A 14,630-nucleotide genomic window follows, 5' to 3' on the forward strand; every position below is an offset into this window, starting at 1 on the left:
AAGAATTTAGTAACATAGATATTTAAATTTTTTTTAAAGTGGCTGAGGGATTAGTTCTTTAGATTTCTGTATGTTTATAATCCACAAGGTAGCTGAAGAAAACAGAATTGTTCCATGCTTTCCAGCAAGGGACCTAAATTTCCCATGGTAATTAGTTTGAGCATGTATCGGCTTGGTTTCTTGGGGAAAAAAAGGAACATTTGCTCTTCTAGGAAACATTTTCAGCGCCATCAGTCTAAGAATAGCAATCTTCTTTCTCTTTCTTCTCAAATTTCAGAAGTATGGCTTATCTTTTATTGTGCTGCAGTTTGGAGATTATTTTAGATGAAATACCACTATGCTCTGCTGAAGGATGAACAGCTTATAGTGCCTCATTCTGCGGTGTTTTGTTTTTTTTTTCCGTTAACCAAAATTAATTTACAAATAAAGACATTTGTGCCTTGAACATGACCTCTTCTCTCTGAGCACATCAGTTCCTTGATGACCCCAGAGGGAACAGCAGTGCTGAAATATTTCAAGTAGCAAACAACTCCCTGGCTATGAATTTAAGCACTGAAACTAAACCCTCCAGTTTCAATGACAGCTTCCAAGAACAGAGCCAAAGCTCCAGTGCTTGTGGCCTAGGAGATTGCTTTCATTGCAGTGCCGGTGGAGCAGGCACAGCTCCCTGCAGAGCACGCGGGGACAGTGCCAGTTCTACAGGGACTGCCTGGAATGCTGGAAAGGTTGCACAGCAAAGAACTGAAGCTGTACCCTTTGCTTGGTCAAAACAGAAGTATTAGAAGCAGGGTACCCTTAAAGGGCTTTTTGATCTGGAGCAGCTGTGTGGGGGGTTTTTTTGTACCTTAGAGTATCTTAGGAGGGATGGTTGGGGGAAGGTTAGATATCTAAGCTATTCCTCTGGTACCCAGTGTACCTGCTGGGGAGCAGCAGCGGAGGGACCAGAATCCACAATCCATCCAAAAAGCCATGCTCTAGGGTCCTGGGCCCTTGCCATACCTCCTGAAATCCATCTGGGAATAGCAGAGAGCAGGCACAAGCAGGTTGGCCCTCCTGCTGCATGTTACCCTCTTCACCCTGCAGCATTCACACAGAGGGGCTGCAGAGTCCAGCCCTGCCAGGGCAGGAGCATTTTTGGCCAGAGCAGTGTGTGTATTCCAGGTCTCCACTGCCTGACAACAAGCACCTTGATCCTCCAAAAGGAACAGAGAGAACTTTAGAAGGAAGCCAACTGTTATTTATGCATATTTTAAAATATATTTTGTTCACATGCACATCTCTGGCAAGCTTGTTTAGGGAAGTTGTAACAGTATCTGGCTTCTCTTTGGTCTTGTGTACAAGATGAGGAAGTTTTCATCTGTGCCTTTAAAAAAAACCCGCATCTCTGCCAAGATGTATTAGGAGAGCTGTAAAAAAGGAGTCATCCTGTTCCAGGACGGCAAGGCTTATGTAACAGGGAAATCCTAACAAAAAGATACTCCCCCACCCTGCACACGCTTTTCCAAGGCACATGCCACTCCAGGGTTTTCAGTTGCTTGATTTGTATTTTGATCACATCTGCCACTGGTTTATTCAGATGTATTTACAAATATGTTCTTCCACATCCCCTCATTTGTACATGCCATAGAACACCTTTATAAAATGCAGCACGGCCCTCACCTCATCACAAGGGTCTTTAAATAAAATATACTGTAAAGTGCCAGATATAATTCTTTTAAAAATACAGTTCTCATTAAAACAGATACTTGGCCACTGCATTAGCAGCTTTGTATACTGATACACTTTTAGCACAAGTCTATTTCTGTCAGGTGAGCGGGAGGCTCTCATACCGCCCCTCTAGCTCTCCAGTTTCAAGTCCAAAGGCTTTAGAAAATGAGGCAGAGGCAGATTGTCCAGAGCCTCTGGGAAATGCTCAGGTGAAATGGTCCTGATCAAGACACGCATGGCTCCGACAAACAGTGATGGGGGAGCTAAGCCCACCAGGCATCGGAACCTGTTCTCCCCCAGGAGGTCCTGCCACTGCTGGCGGTTGTCCAACAGTTGCTGTTTCATCGCAAACTGGAGGTCCTGAGGCACGAAGAAGAAGAGGCAGTCGAGGCAGAGGAGCTTGGCACGCATGTTAGCCGCCGGCATGTGGGAGATCTGCTGCAGCAGGGTGTCGAGGGGGGTGTTTCCAGCGCTGTCCCGCGGGCAGGGCGACGCTCCGTGCCCGAGCAGCAGGAGCAGGCACTCGGGCCGCACCAGTTCGCAGGCGATGTGCAGGGCTGTCTTGCCGCCCTCCACGCGGCTGCAGCCCCGCCGGTCCAGGTGCCCGGCTCTGTCGCCCGGCGGGAAGGCTTGGATGGCCTTGAGGATTCGGAAGAGGACCCGGACGCGGTTGTAGCGGACGGCCATGGCCAGGTGCGGGGCCGACTGGCAGCAGCTGAAGCTTTGGCTGGGCACGGCCAGGGCGCTCTGGGGGAACTTAGTCAGCAGGTGCCGGGCGTAGGGCTGGTGGTCGTGCACCAGCGCGTACAGCAGCGCCTCCGAGGGCGAGTACACGCTCACCTTGCCCCCGTCCTCCCAGTGGAAGACCTCCATGGTCCGCATGTCCTCCAGGAACCAGACGGGCAGCAGGTCCCTCACCGCCTGGTAGAAGGCGAAGGAGGATTTCTTGCACTGCTTCTGGGACTGGGCGCCGCAGCCGCCGACCCACCGGACGCTCCAGGGCATGGCGGGCGGCCGGGCTCCGCCGGGGGCTGCCTCCCACCATCGGCCCGGACCTGCGGGGGTGGACGGGCGGTCAGTGCCGGGATGCCGACGGGATTCCCGGGGCTGCGGCCGGGAATTCCCGGGGCTGCGGCAGGAGCTGGCCGGCGCGGGGCACAGCGAGCCGCCGCGGCACGCCGGTGCAGGAGACACCCGTATCCCGGCGCACGGGATCTCCCTCCCTCCCTCCCGTTGGTGCACGGGACGCCCACGTCCCCGGCGCACGGGCACCCGGTACAGGGGAACGGCCTCTGCTCAGCGCACAGGACGCCCACGATCCCGGTGCACGGGAACCCGGTAAGCGGAAACGGCCTCCCCGCGGTGCGCTGCGGAGAAACGGCCCCCCCCCCCCCCCCTCGATCGCACGGAGACCCGTCCGTGCCCCCGCTCACCTCCCGCCGGTCCCGCGGTGCCGCCGGTGCCGCCCGTGCCGTGTCCGCCGCAGCTCAGGGGCGGGAGCGGCGCGCGCCGCCGCGGGGCCCTTTTATGGCCCCCCCGCGCGGGCGGCGAAGGTCGGTCAGGACCGCGGAACTGTCCGGCCGCAGCCGATTGGCCGCCGCCCCGGCGCCCCGCGCGCCCATTGGCTGCGCCGGGAGGACGGGGCCCGGCGCCGGCGCGCGCGTCACGCCAGGCAAAGTTCCAAGAAACTTGGCCGAGGGCGCGGAGTCCCGCGGGGGCGGGGCGGGAATGCCGCGGGGCGGGGGCGGTGCTGCAGGGGATCTGGGAGGGGGGGGGGGGGGGGGGGGGGGGGGGGGGGGGGGGGGGGGGGGGGGGGGGGGGGGGGGGGGGGGGGGGGGGGGGGGGGGGGGGGGGGGGGGGGGGGGGGGGGGGGGGGGGGGGTCCCGGGGTCATGGAGGTCCCGGGAGCACGGGGTCGCGAGGGTCTGGGGACATGCGGTGCCAGGGATGTGGGGTCTCAGCAGGACAAGGGTCATGGGCTCCTGAGGTCCCATGGAGGTATGGAGTGCAGTTACATGGTGTCCTGGGGATAAGGGATGCAGAGAGCAGAGGGCACAGGATCCCATGGTCCTGAGGTCTCAGATATGGAGTGCGGTTACATGGTGTCCTGGGGGTATGGTGTTCTGGAGATATGGGTTTCTGGGGATAAGGGGTGCAAGGATCAGGGAGCACAGGATCCTGGGGTCCTGGGCTCCTGAGGTCCCAGAGTTTTGGAGTCCAGGTATGTGGTGTCCTGGGGATATAGGGTGCCGGGGATATGGGGTTCTGGGCATAAGGGATGAAGAGAGCAGAGAGCATAGTATCCCAGGGTCGCAGGGTCCCAAGTCTGTGCCAGGGGCACACCAGGACCTGGACACACGGGTCAAGGGCACATGGTGTCTGGGCCACAGCGGGACCTGTGCACAGGGGCTGTGGGACAGCCGGGCTCCTGGACATAGGAGGCTGCAGACATGCAGTGCCTGGGCACATGGGTGCAGGGCAGACGGTGTCACACCCCCCACCAACTCTGGCAGGGCCCAGCCTGGCCTGTACCAATCCCTGGCTTGTCCTGCCCGCCCCCGTGGGTGGCTCTGGCAGGAGCCTGGCACTGGCACTGCCCTTCGGTCGGCGCATGTGTGCGCACACGTGCTTGTTGCTAAACTTGTGCCTCTCATATGTCTCCCAGACATTTGCCTTGCAGGTTTTAGTTACAGAAGAGTGAAGAGGTGGCCATGGTGTGAGGTGTACCTGGCACTGCCTACAGCCCTGCACCCTTGGGCTCCTGCAGTCCCTTGGCCCTAAAAATGTGTGTGTACAGGGAACAACCACACACTGGGAAAGCAAGTGCCGGCATTACTGGGATCTGCTCTCTCATAAGGCCTCCTTACTGATAGCAAATCATGGGATCTGCTCCACCCTTATCTCCACAAGTGGGTTCAGAGCATTTCCCCCTTTCTCACTGTGTTTGACCCAGGTGTCTGCCCTGCTTGCAGCCACTGTCTGTTCAGTCAGGAAGATCAGACTCTGCAAGTGGGCAGTGCCAGTCACTGATGGGTTCATGGCTGACAGCTCTGGTTTCTCCATCTTTGGGGTTTCCCAGCCTTCCCCTCACCGGCACGCAGCTGCTGCTGTTTGCTGCTGGAATGGGAGACACTTTCCATACATCCCAGCATGACCTGTGCTCCCACACACGTCGAGGAATCACCAGACATGGGCCGAAATGCCCCACTTCCCTGCAGCCCTCTCTGTGAAGCTGCTTGGGGTGGCAGGGAGAGAGACCAGAGCTCCCAGCCCTCCCCTTGATCTCGATGAGCACGAAGCTGGCAAGGAACAGCCGTCCCCTTTGTCGTGCCTCTTCTGAACCACCATTCAGCCAGGGAAACAATGCTTAAACTGTGCTTGGTTTGCTTTGTAACCTCTTCCCCGCCACGTGATGCTCACAACAAACCCCAGGGGTCTGTGTGAGGGGATGCAGGCAGGTGGGTGAGCCAGGCAGGCTACTGCACACCAGTGTCATGTGTAGAAACTCTTGGTGACTACATCTGAGGGGAGGGAATAAAAGAAGGATAACATGCCCTGAGCTGCTTTGCCGGAGAGAATTACGTCCAGTGTTTGTCAGCACGATTCGTCATCCGAGGATCCCCGCGGATCCACCACGGCTCCTGGCGTCTTGGATGTCAGCCACGGCACGGAAAATCCTCTTTCATTTCCGATTCCAGGTGAAAACTCATTAAAGGCAGCCGCTTCACCACTCCCTGCTGTCACTGGGGCCCCCACCTATCAGTCATGTGTTGTCACTGCAGGCATGGGACAATTTGTACCAAAGCACAGGAAAGAGAAATGGTTTAAAAATAGATAATTCTACAGCCCTCCCTTTGTGTCTGCCACAGCTTCACCCGCCTGTGCCTTGCCACCCATCGCTGATGGCAGCGGTACCCGCCACCTCTCTGTGTGCCACCTGCTCTGGGAGATGGCCATGAGCAACCACGAATCCCAAATCCTTTCCTCATCATTGCCGGGACATTGTCATTGTCATTGATTTAGATGTCCGGTGTAGTGACCAGCCAAGTTGCCCAGCTCTTTTTACTCACACAAGCCAAATGGTATTGGAGCCCAAAGGCAGGGCAATAGCACAGTTGCAAAGCAAAACTGGCTTTTGTGTAGGAAAGTAATGCCTTTGGTTGGAAATGGGACTTTTTTTTTGCAGGCCAAGCACTCCTATGGAGGTGGAGGAAAGAGTTACAACATAGAATGCTTTGGGCCCCAGCACTGGCTTTAAAAATTGGCCAGAGTGTGCTGAATCCTTGCAGCCTCACAGCTGGGTAACCCATAGGCTGGCCCCTGGTTACAAAATGTACTTTTCATATGCATTTGTAGGAAAGGCAACCTTTTTTGGGGCTTTTTTTGCCCCTAAAATTGTTTATAGAGTGCCCAGCACTAGTGATGAAACAGGACAGCCCAGCAAGGTTTTAATTTTGTGATATATATATATATATATGTGTATATATACATATATATTTTGTGCAGCCCCATGGACATGACTTGTTTGTTTGAAGTCCCAGCCTGGTTTTAATCACCTTGAATTAAGTAACTGATCTTATTGCTGATCCGACTATGAGAGGGCTTATCACAGGTTCCTTGGCACATGACAAAGATTACTCTGTTGGTGCAACCCCTTCCAAGTAATATGACGTGTTCTCTCAGAGCTATTTTTGTCTTCACCCTCATCTGGGACTTTGATCCTTTGGTTTCTCCAGCCATTGACCAGCTAAAATCCTCTTAAAGCTACGGAAACCCCAACCACGTAATCGGACGACAGAAAAAGCTCTACCATTTCTTGTTGCAGACGTCATTTGCTTCCTAAGGCTTTCATTAAATTGAGGGCAGGATCATATTGACGTAACGGACATGACTGTGGGTGTAATTAAAAGCAAAATGAAAATAAGCAGTATCGGGGAGCACACTGAACATGGTTAATGTTTAGTGCTGGGCTTGAGCAGGAGATGAAAATGTAAAGAGTACATCCCTTATCCTTGAACAGGGCTAAAGGATATGGGGTTTACTCCAGTCCTTGCAAGGATTCTGTGCATGGGTTTGACTCCGAACTTTGCCTCGAAGAAGGCAGGCTCGGGACCAAAGGTCAGCAGAGTTAGGTCAACAGCTCCAGAGCCGTGGTGGGCTAGAGCAGCAGAGCTACCACTTTGCTTTAACCCTCTGGGGTCTTTCAACAAGTCAGAGAGAAATGCCTAATGTCCTGTTTAGCTAAAATTAAACATCTTCAGAGAGGAGTGTAGGGAATGAGGAGAGTTAGGGATTTGCAGCAAGGGGCACTGGGTTGAAATATACACGCTGTACGTTGTCCTCTCACTGCAGGTATATCACTGATCTCCAGTTTAATCTCTCCGTGCCACCAGCATCCTGTCTGCAGCAGAGGTGCAGTAATGCTGCTTCAACTGTCCTGTTTTAGCTGGTGAGTTCTTTAGGTCATGGATAATATGCAAGTATATTGTTTTGGTCCTTGAGGTCCTGCCTCTGTGTGGGGAACCCTCTGCTGTGTTAGACTGGGGACAGAGGCTGCTCATCCTGTGGGGAGACATGGCACAGAGCTGCTGGCAGTCACTAGACAGGATTTTTTCTCCTTTGGTGAGGACAAGCCATGTGAGGTGGATGGCAGCCCCAGGCACTCTGTTCAGCTGTGATGAATAATAGCTGCTGCTGACACCTCGTGGAAGCCTTACACAAATATTTTCTCCAGAAACCTTTTGGTTTTGTTTCCCCTTCCGCTGCTGGTTCCCCACCTGAGGAGCTGGCCCTTTGCTTCTGTCATCTCTGGAGCACCCAGCTGGGAAGGAGGCAGCAGGGCCCTTGTCTGCCTGCAGCACCAGGGATGGGAAGGAAGATGAGGAAGGTTGCTCAGGGCTGTCCTTTCTCTCCTGAAAATGGGGGGGAGTGAGGGCAGTTCACCATAGATATGTGTTGCACATCAGACGCAGAGAGGAGAGCACTGCCCTCCTATACCCACCTGGGTCTGTAACACCCATCGTGTACATGCCTTTTGTGTGCCTGCTTGCCCATCTCCATTTTTCAAGGGAGCATGTTGGGAAAAGGCTGTTAAAAATCACTCTGTCCCTTCATTTCAGAATCTCAAATAACTTTGGAAAAAAAAAGTTTTCCTAGGAAGTGCAAAAATATTTTCATTTGAGAAACAAGACCACTGAAGAAGCTGCAGAGTGTCAGTAGTGATCTGGGTTGAGGCATTGCTCCTGGCTGCTGGGCTGGAACCATCAGACAACATCACTCCATCCAGGGGAAGAGTCGTGGCCTTGAACCTCGCCCTGTTCTCACCACCACACTGCCTTGATCAGCACCCACTTCTTCTTTCTCAGTCTTCATTTGTATTACAGTCCTATTTGACTTTGTATGAATCACCATTTCACACTGACCTTGAGTTGCCCATAACTTCAGCTGCTTTGCTTTCTGTGCTGCATTATAGGGTCAGCTCCATCCTGACCCGTGGCATGAAAAAAAAATCTGCTTTGGAAACAACAAAGTGAGCAAGTCTTCACTTGTTACTCTTGTTTCCTGGCTGCTGCTGAGTGAATTCCAAAAATCTGCATCCTAATTGATACTTGGTGACTGAGCACTGGAACAGGTTGCCCAGGGAGGTTGAGGAGTCTCCTTCCTTGGAGATATTAAAAGCTGTCAGGACACAACCTGAGTACTGTGTTCCAGGAGACTCTGCTTGAGCAGGGAGGTTGGACTAGGTGACCTCTACTGGTCCCTTCCAACCTTACCCATTTGTAATTCTTGGGAGCCCAAGTGATGCTCTGATACACTTTGTTTTGGAAAGGAAATGTCTCCACCAGCTCTGGACGAAGTATATGGTGTGAGGGCTGACCACTGCCAAACATCAGTCCCAGCTAATGGGAGGCTGAGTAAATGGCTCAGGATTTTTTGAGGCTGTCATTGTCCACTGGTGTGATAACCCGGTTTTTAAGGCTTTGAAACTTACTTTTTATTCTAGTTCCTTGACAGAGAAAAGTGGTCTTGCAGAAGTGAGACAGGCAGCAAGGCGATGAGATCCTTTAGCTGCAGCTGTCAGGGATGCTCACAGGCTGTCATCAGTGTCCTCTTCACTTTGACTGGGTTCATGGGCCACCCCTCATTAAGCCTTGATTTTGACACCTGTAATAAAAGAGCCTGGTTCATCCTTTTGGAAACTTAGGGAAACCCCCAGAGTTGCGGCAGAGATTAAATTTCATCCCTCATGTTACAAGGGGAAGCTGAAAAGTGTACTTGTCCCTTAAAAGACTGAAAAGTACCCTTTGGGGAGCCTTTCTGTTTCGTAAGCAAGCGGTTGAGAGGGGTCAGAGAGCTCCTGGCGCCTGTGAAGGATTTTGGGCTTCAGCTTGATGTTGGTTGTTAAAAATATTTTCCCAGATGTATTAATACAACCAGACTGGATTGCATCTGAGCTGAACATTGTGAGCCTCAGGCAGGACATAAATATAGAAGCAAAACAGCCTGACATAAGAGTCATCTGTCCTCTTGTACACAAGAAGTGAAGGGGAAAGAGAAGGAACTTATTCTGTTGCAATTTTTAGACACTTCCAGGAATTAGCCTGAGCCTCAGAGAGTGCCTGCATGGGGGTCCTGGGGCACAGAAGCCCCCATGTATCCCATTCAGCCCCTGGTGTGCTATGTCACAAGACTGCACACTCAGCACATTTTTAACCCAGGGTTAGATTTGCCCAGACAAGGTCTGCAATCGGGAATGACTATTTGTTTGATGTGTTTGCCTAACAGGATTACCCTTATCATAATGATATAGCAACCTGGCCTTGGCAGAGCAAACCCCAAGGGCTCAGGGGGTCAAACCCTTGCCTCCATTGCCCCAAATATGCATAGCACAGCTTGTCTCTTATCATGCAATGTCCAGTCCTGCTTCAGTTGGCATTCAGATTCTGGAAAGAGCTATTGTGCCATGTACTGCTGCCTGCTGACATCACGCTTGGCATTTCTCTCTCTGCACCTGAAAAAAAAAAATCAATAATATTCAAAGGTTAGAAAAATGATGCAGTGTTTTACAATTAGAGAATGGGATGCCTTCCCTGATGGGAATTGCTCTGAGCAGGTGCCTGATTGAATTCAGTGTGAATTTGTTGGCCTCTGGCTCCCTAAGAAACAATGAATTGCCTGCTTTTGTATTGTACATCTTAAAATCATTACAAAATCATCTGTTCATCCATAAAAGTGTACCTGTGATTATTTAAGTTTGCTAACTTAAAAGACTTGAGGGAGGTGCAGGATGAAAACTCCATTTTCCCACAGATAAGTAGGACAAAGGCTTTGCTAAAGCAGAGCCTGACCCCACTGGTCTTATCCACCCAGGCTTATCCACTACAGTTTCTGGCCAGGCTGGGGACACCTCCTGGCTCCCTGCTGGTGTCATTTTAACCCCAGCACTTCTCAGGCCAGCTGACGTGAGCCTGTCCTTACCAGCTCCCAGGCTATTTGCGGAAGCAGAACCTGCCGCTCGCTATGTACCGGTTCCAAAACAAGCAGGATCCTCTATTTATAACGTGCTATAATTGGCCTGAATGAAACCTGTGGTTCTTCAGGCCGTAGGGCCCCAGGACTGCTGATGCAGCAGCACCCTAATTCCAAGGGATGCTGCCAGGAATGCCAAAATGGCTCTGCATAAAGCTGAGGGATGCGTAGGTACATCGTGTGAGTGGTAAATTCACAGGCTCCTGCTTTCTGGAGCAGGCTGTACTAGTCAGAGCTGTGTAGATCCCCTTCTCTAGATAAGGTTTGGGGGGATGGAGCATCTTTGGAGCAAAGCAGAGAGATATTTTTGTGCTGCAGCAGCTTCACTGTGTAAACGCTTGGGTTGCCATGGGGAGCATTACCTTTTTTTCCCCCAAGGCATTTATAGCTGGGATGTGAGCAGGCTCTGCGACTCAGAAATTATCTATTCAACCATTGGGCCTAAAAGATTTGAGTTCACCTGTGATTAGTGTATATTTAATTGTGGTTGTGTATGTGGCTGCTGAGACCTTGCTGTTCAGCATGGAACTGTTCTGACCTCATAGCTCATTGCAGGACAAACTCCTGTCTAAGACAAAGCAAAGCAGCCCCCTCACTTTTGTTTAGGGGCCGGTACATACAGTATAATGCTCACCTAAGGGTTGATTTGATCTGTCTTTGCTGCATGAACCTCTCCGCTGTTTGAATCCTAAAGCACAATAGACAAAAGGCCAAGCAGAAAGATCAAAAAAAGAATTGGCTAATGCTTTGCGTGTCTTGGAGGACTTATTTTTATTCCCATTTGTTCATTCTCTCTGCTCTTGGCTGCTGCTGGGGCTGTTGAAATAACAAACAGGGATGAAGAAAGAGGGCAGCTCTGCCGTGAGCCTCCTTCGGTGGGAAGCGGCCGCGGTGCAGTAGTTAACTCTAACAGCAACTGCAGCCTCCACAGCCCTGTGGCCTACATCCCGTTAGGAAACCTGTCTTGCTTTTCTCAAAAAAAGAGATCGGAGTATCAGTCAAAAGACTTTTTGCTGCAAAGTAGTGTTTAGAAAGAGTCTGTCTTTCCCCTTTGCTTTGTAAAAAAAGTATTCAGAAGTCTTCTAGCACCGCCTGCAGATGCTCTGCTGCCAAGAAAACCTCCCGGGTCTGGTGATGGGGCCTCTGTAATATTTCCGGTTTCTCTGTAATTATTCTCTAATTAAATTTTCAAATCCAAGTACAATCATGAGGTTAAACCATAGCGAGTTCACAGTAGGGTCTTTCCGTTTGCTTTTCCTTTTTCTAAATCAGTAGCTATCCCCCATGTGGAGGTGATAGATAATTTTGTGCATAGGAAGGTTCTCAAAATCAGGGTAGCAATGCCTTTTACCTGATGAATTTCAGCATTAGCATCAATTTATGCAACTTTCTGTTTGGAAGCATTGCTTTTGCACGGGAATTATTGTAACTGCCTGATCAGGTTTGTCCATTAGTATGTCTACTCATGGCTTATTAAGTGGCTGGAGCATTAGAGTGCAGCTCCCCTCGACAGCATTTCCCTCTGCTCCTCCACCTGTAATTTAGGGAAATGGGAGTAGTGATGTTTCCAAGGTGTTGCTAGTGTTTTGTGATGCCTCTAACCCAGAAATCAGAAATAAAAAATGTCTAAAAAGATTATGCAAAGTAATGGGGAAGTGAGATATATGACAAAAGTAAGTCACATGTAAATAGTGACACTGAGAAACACCCAAGCCCAGCTGCCAAGCACTGGACAAAGGTTGGCTTGGTCCCTGCCCCCATCTGAGCTGTGCAGGGGCCCCAGTGATCTCCTCCCCTTTGGCTCTGCTCCCTGGACCTCTCCTGTAGCCCTGCTTGGATACTGGAACCAGGACAGGCTCACTGGGCTTGCCATCACCTTCCATCTCAGCAGCAGGGCTGCCCACAGTGGAGCAGCCACCACTGACATGAACAGTGTGTTTGGAGGTTTTTTACTGCAGTAAAGTGAGAAGCACACTTGGACAAGGCCTTGGGCTCCTTCAGACTTTTTTCCCAGAGCTGTAGGTCTGGGCAGAGCTGGTGCCCGTGCTGGCCCCCCAGCCCATCTGTGTACCCCACACACGCCAATGCAGTCCCTCTCAGGCGAGGGTAGTTTGGTGGCTCTTGGGAGTTCTGATGTGTGACAGCTCACTCGGAGCTGGGTACATCTCCAGCAACACCCAACAATGCAAGAGGGAGTTTCACTCATGATAAGGAGCATTGCAGGAGAGAGACAAAATACTCAGGCTCCCCTCTTCACATCTCTGCTCTGTCGCTGCCAGCCTTTAGTCCCAACCTCCTGTCCCCAAATCAGGGATGGCAGAATAAGAAGTGCCTGTGTCCCAGTTTACACGCAGGTGTTTCAGCTTAAACTACTGAGAAAAGTGGGTTGGGGCAAATATATTGGTGTGATAGAGGAATATATGTCTTGGAGTAATGCCTATGCTTGGGAGAGGTAATGCCATGAGATTGGGTTGCGTTGGGTTGGGTTTGGTTTTTTAAGTGATGTCAGCATTTGGGATCTCTTAGACTTGTGTTTGGGTTAAGCCCACAGGAAATGTAAGATTTTGTATCAGTTTACCCTGGAAATTTTACTGCTGTCTCTGAGGCTCAAGTGCTCCTGGAGGCAGTGTGCTCTTGCAGTTCATGTGTTCTGTGAAGCAGAAAGAAAAACATATTGGCCAGGGTTCAAGCACCTTTCTTGGTTGTCTTGGTGATAAGTGCTTGAGAAGAGTTCAAGGTCTTTGCTAGCTTATGTAGAATAAAAGCAGCTTTTCTTAAGTTACTGCTGGCATCCATGGTCTCCCATGAGGGAGGGTGCTGATCAGTTGTTCCCAATGTCTGGGCTGTTCTTAGTGAGTAAGACAAGGCTGTGCTGTGTGGGTTGTAGTTTGTCCTACAACAGAGGTGACCCTACAGGCTTTCAGTCTCTGGCATGCTGTAGTAGGTATGCCATGGCAAGCATTTTGGATAAGCTGGATGCGTCCTCTGGGGGACTGGGGCTTTGTGGAAGGAGTGCAGGATGGTGGCACAAGCTGAGTGCAGTTGGTAGCCCACTGTAGTGGTCCCTGGAAGCAAGCCATAGATAGCTGCTGTGCTAGCACCATCATTAGGCTTCAGAGTTGACAGCCTGTGGAGATGTAAAGGCAAGGTAAGCCTTCTTGGTGCTGCCACTTCCAGCTTTTGCTGTCTGGGGAAAAAGGGAATGGTCCTCTGACGCTTGGTTTGTGCTCTGAGAGACTAAGCATGTCTGAGGGCTGGGGTGTTTTTAGCAGGAGTGTGTGGATGGCGGTGTGGGGAGAGGTGAGGCGAGGTCAGAGCAGTGGGAAGGAACATTCAGGTTTGCTCTCAGGGCTCCAGTGGGCTGAAGCAGATGTCAGAAGCTGAAATCTTTGGGTCACCTGCAGCGGTGAGGATTGAGCTGCATGTACTGCTGCCTCCAGCCTATGCCCTCATGGGGCTTCCCCAGCCCTGTCTGCCTGATGTCATGGGAAACTTCCCAAAGCTGGAGCCTCAACTGCCTTTGTTTCTTTGTTTCTGTACAGGCCGCTTAGTCATTTCCCACTTAAAAACAAACATTTTAGAGACACTGGAGAAGCTGAGCCACCAACAGGACAGAGATCCACTGCTTTTAAAATAGCTTGTTCATCGGTAAGTTTTATCATACAGCAGCTCAGCCAGTGATGAACCAAAACCACGCTCTGCTTGTGGTACAGGGAACAGGAAAACGTCCTTCTGGAAGGCCAGAATTTCTATCTTCAGCTTGACTTCCATTTTAAGTGTTGTAGTTGGGGTGCCTTTGTTCTGAGATTTTTTTTTTTTAAGAAAAAAAATTATTTTACTTTTCCTTTTCTTTTTTAGTGAGGCCTGGATTTGTCTTACTGCCTTTCCACTGACGAGCCCGTGCTGTCTTGAGACCTTTCCTTCCTTATATGCAGAGGTTCTTCCTGGATTTCTCTGAGGACACTTGCATTGGCAGAGCAACAGAGATCTGAAGTGTGGCGTTTGCTGCAAACTAAAGGCAAACAATTCAGTTCAGTCCTTGAAAAAGGAGGAATCTGCTCACCCATGTTTAACTGCTCTCTGGATTCCGCACTTTTCTAACCATCATTTCCACTTGTGTGACCTACCCAGAGGTGTGGGCTCACACGGTACTCCTGCTGACCCGGGCAGGACATCGTGTGCCCGGTGCATGGTTCCACACTGACGTGGTTCTTGAAAATCCGATGTGACTGAGGGCATCCACAGCTCGGGGGTGAGTTAGTGCCAGGTCTCCTGGCACTACCCAGCAGTGCTGGAAACAGCCTCGGGGATAAACACTTATTGCAAATGATCAGGCAGACCCTTCCTCAAAGAGGTCCTCCCAAGACAATGTTTGTAGGGCTTCAAGTGGAAACT

The 14,630-nt window shown here is 51.1% G+C and overlaps 1 protein-coding gene and 1 long non-coding RNA gene across 2 annotated transcripts; one reads left to right on the forward strand and one right to left on the reverse strand.

The window, feature by feature from the left end:
* Nucleotides 1–1,234: 1,234 nt before the first annotated feature.
* ANKRD9 (ankyrin repeat domain 9) lies at nucleotides 1,235–2,763 on the reverse strand. The gene has a single exon (XM_027893606.1). The coding sequence runs from the start codon at nucleotides 2,710–2,712 to the stop codon at nucleotides 1,837–1,839; it is 876 nt and encodes a 291-aa protein (XP_027749407.1). The 5' UTR covers nucleotides 2,713–2,763; the 3' UTR covers nucleotides 1,235–1,836.
* Nucleotides 2,764–3,620: 857 nt separating this feature from the next.
* On the forward strand, nucleotides 3,621–14,619 carry LOC114062319. The gene is made up of 3 exons (XR_003572345.1): nucleotides 3,621–4,615; nucleotides 7,059–7,155; nucleotides 14,094–14,619. It is a non-coding gene; the product is annotated as an uncharacterized LOC114062319 (long non-coding RNA).
* Nucleotides 14,620–14,630: the final 11 nt, after the last annotated feature.

Source organism: Empidonax traillii, unplaced genomic scaffold (assembly GCF_003031625.1).
Source record: "Empidonax traillii isolate 1590-97213 ecotype Southwest subspecies unplaced genomic scaffold, ASM303162v1 scaffold398:size1781980, whole genome shotgun sequence".
NCBI lineage: Eukaryota > Metazoa > Chordata > Aves > Passeriformes > Tyrannidae > Empidonax > Empidonax traillii.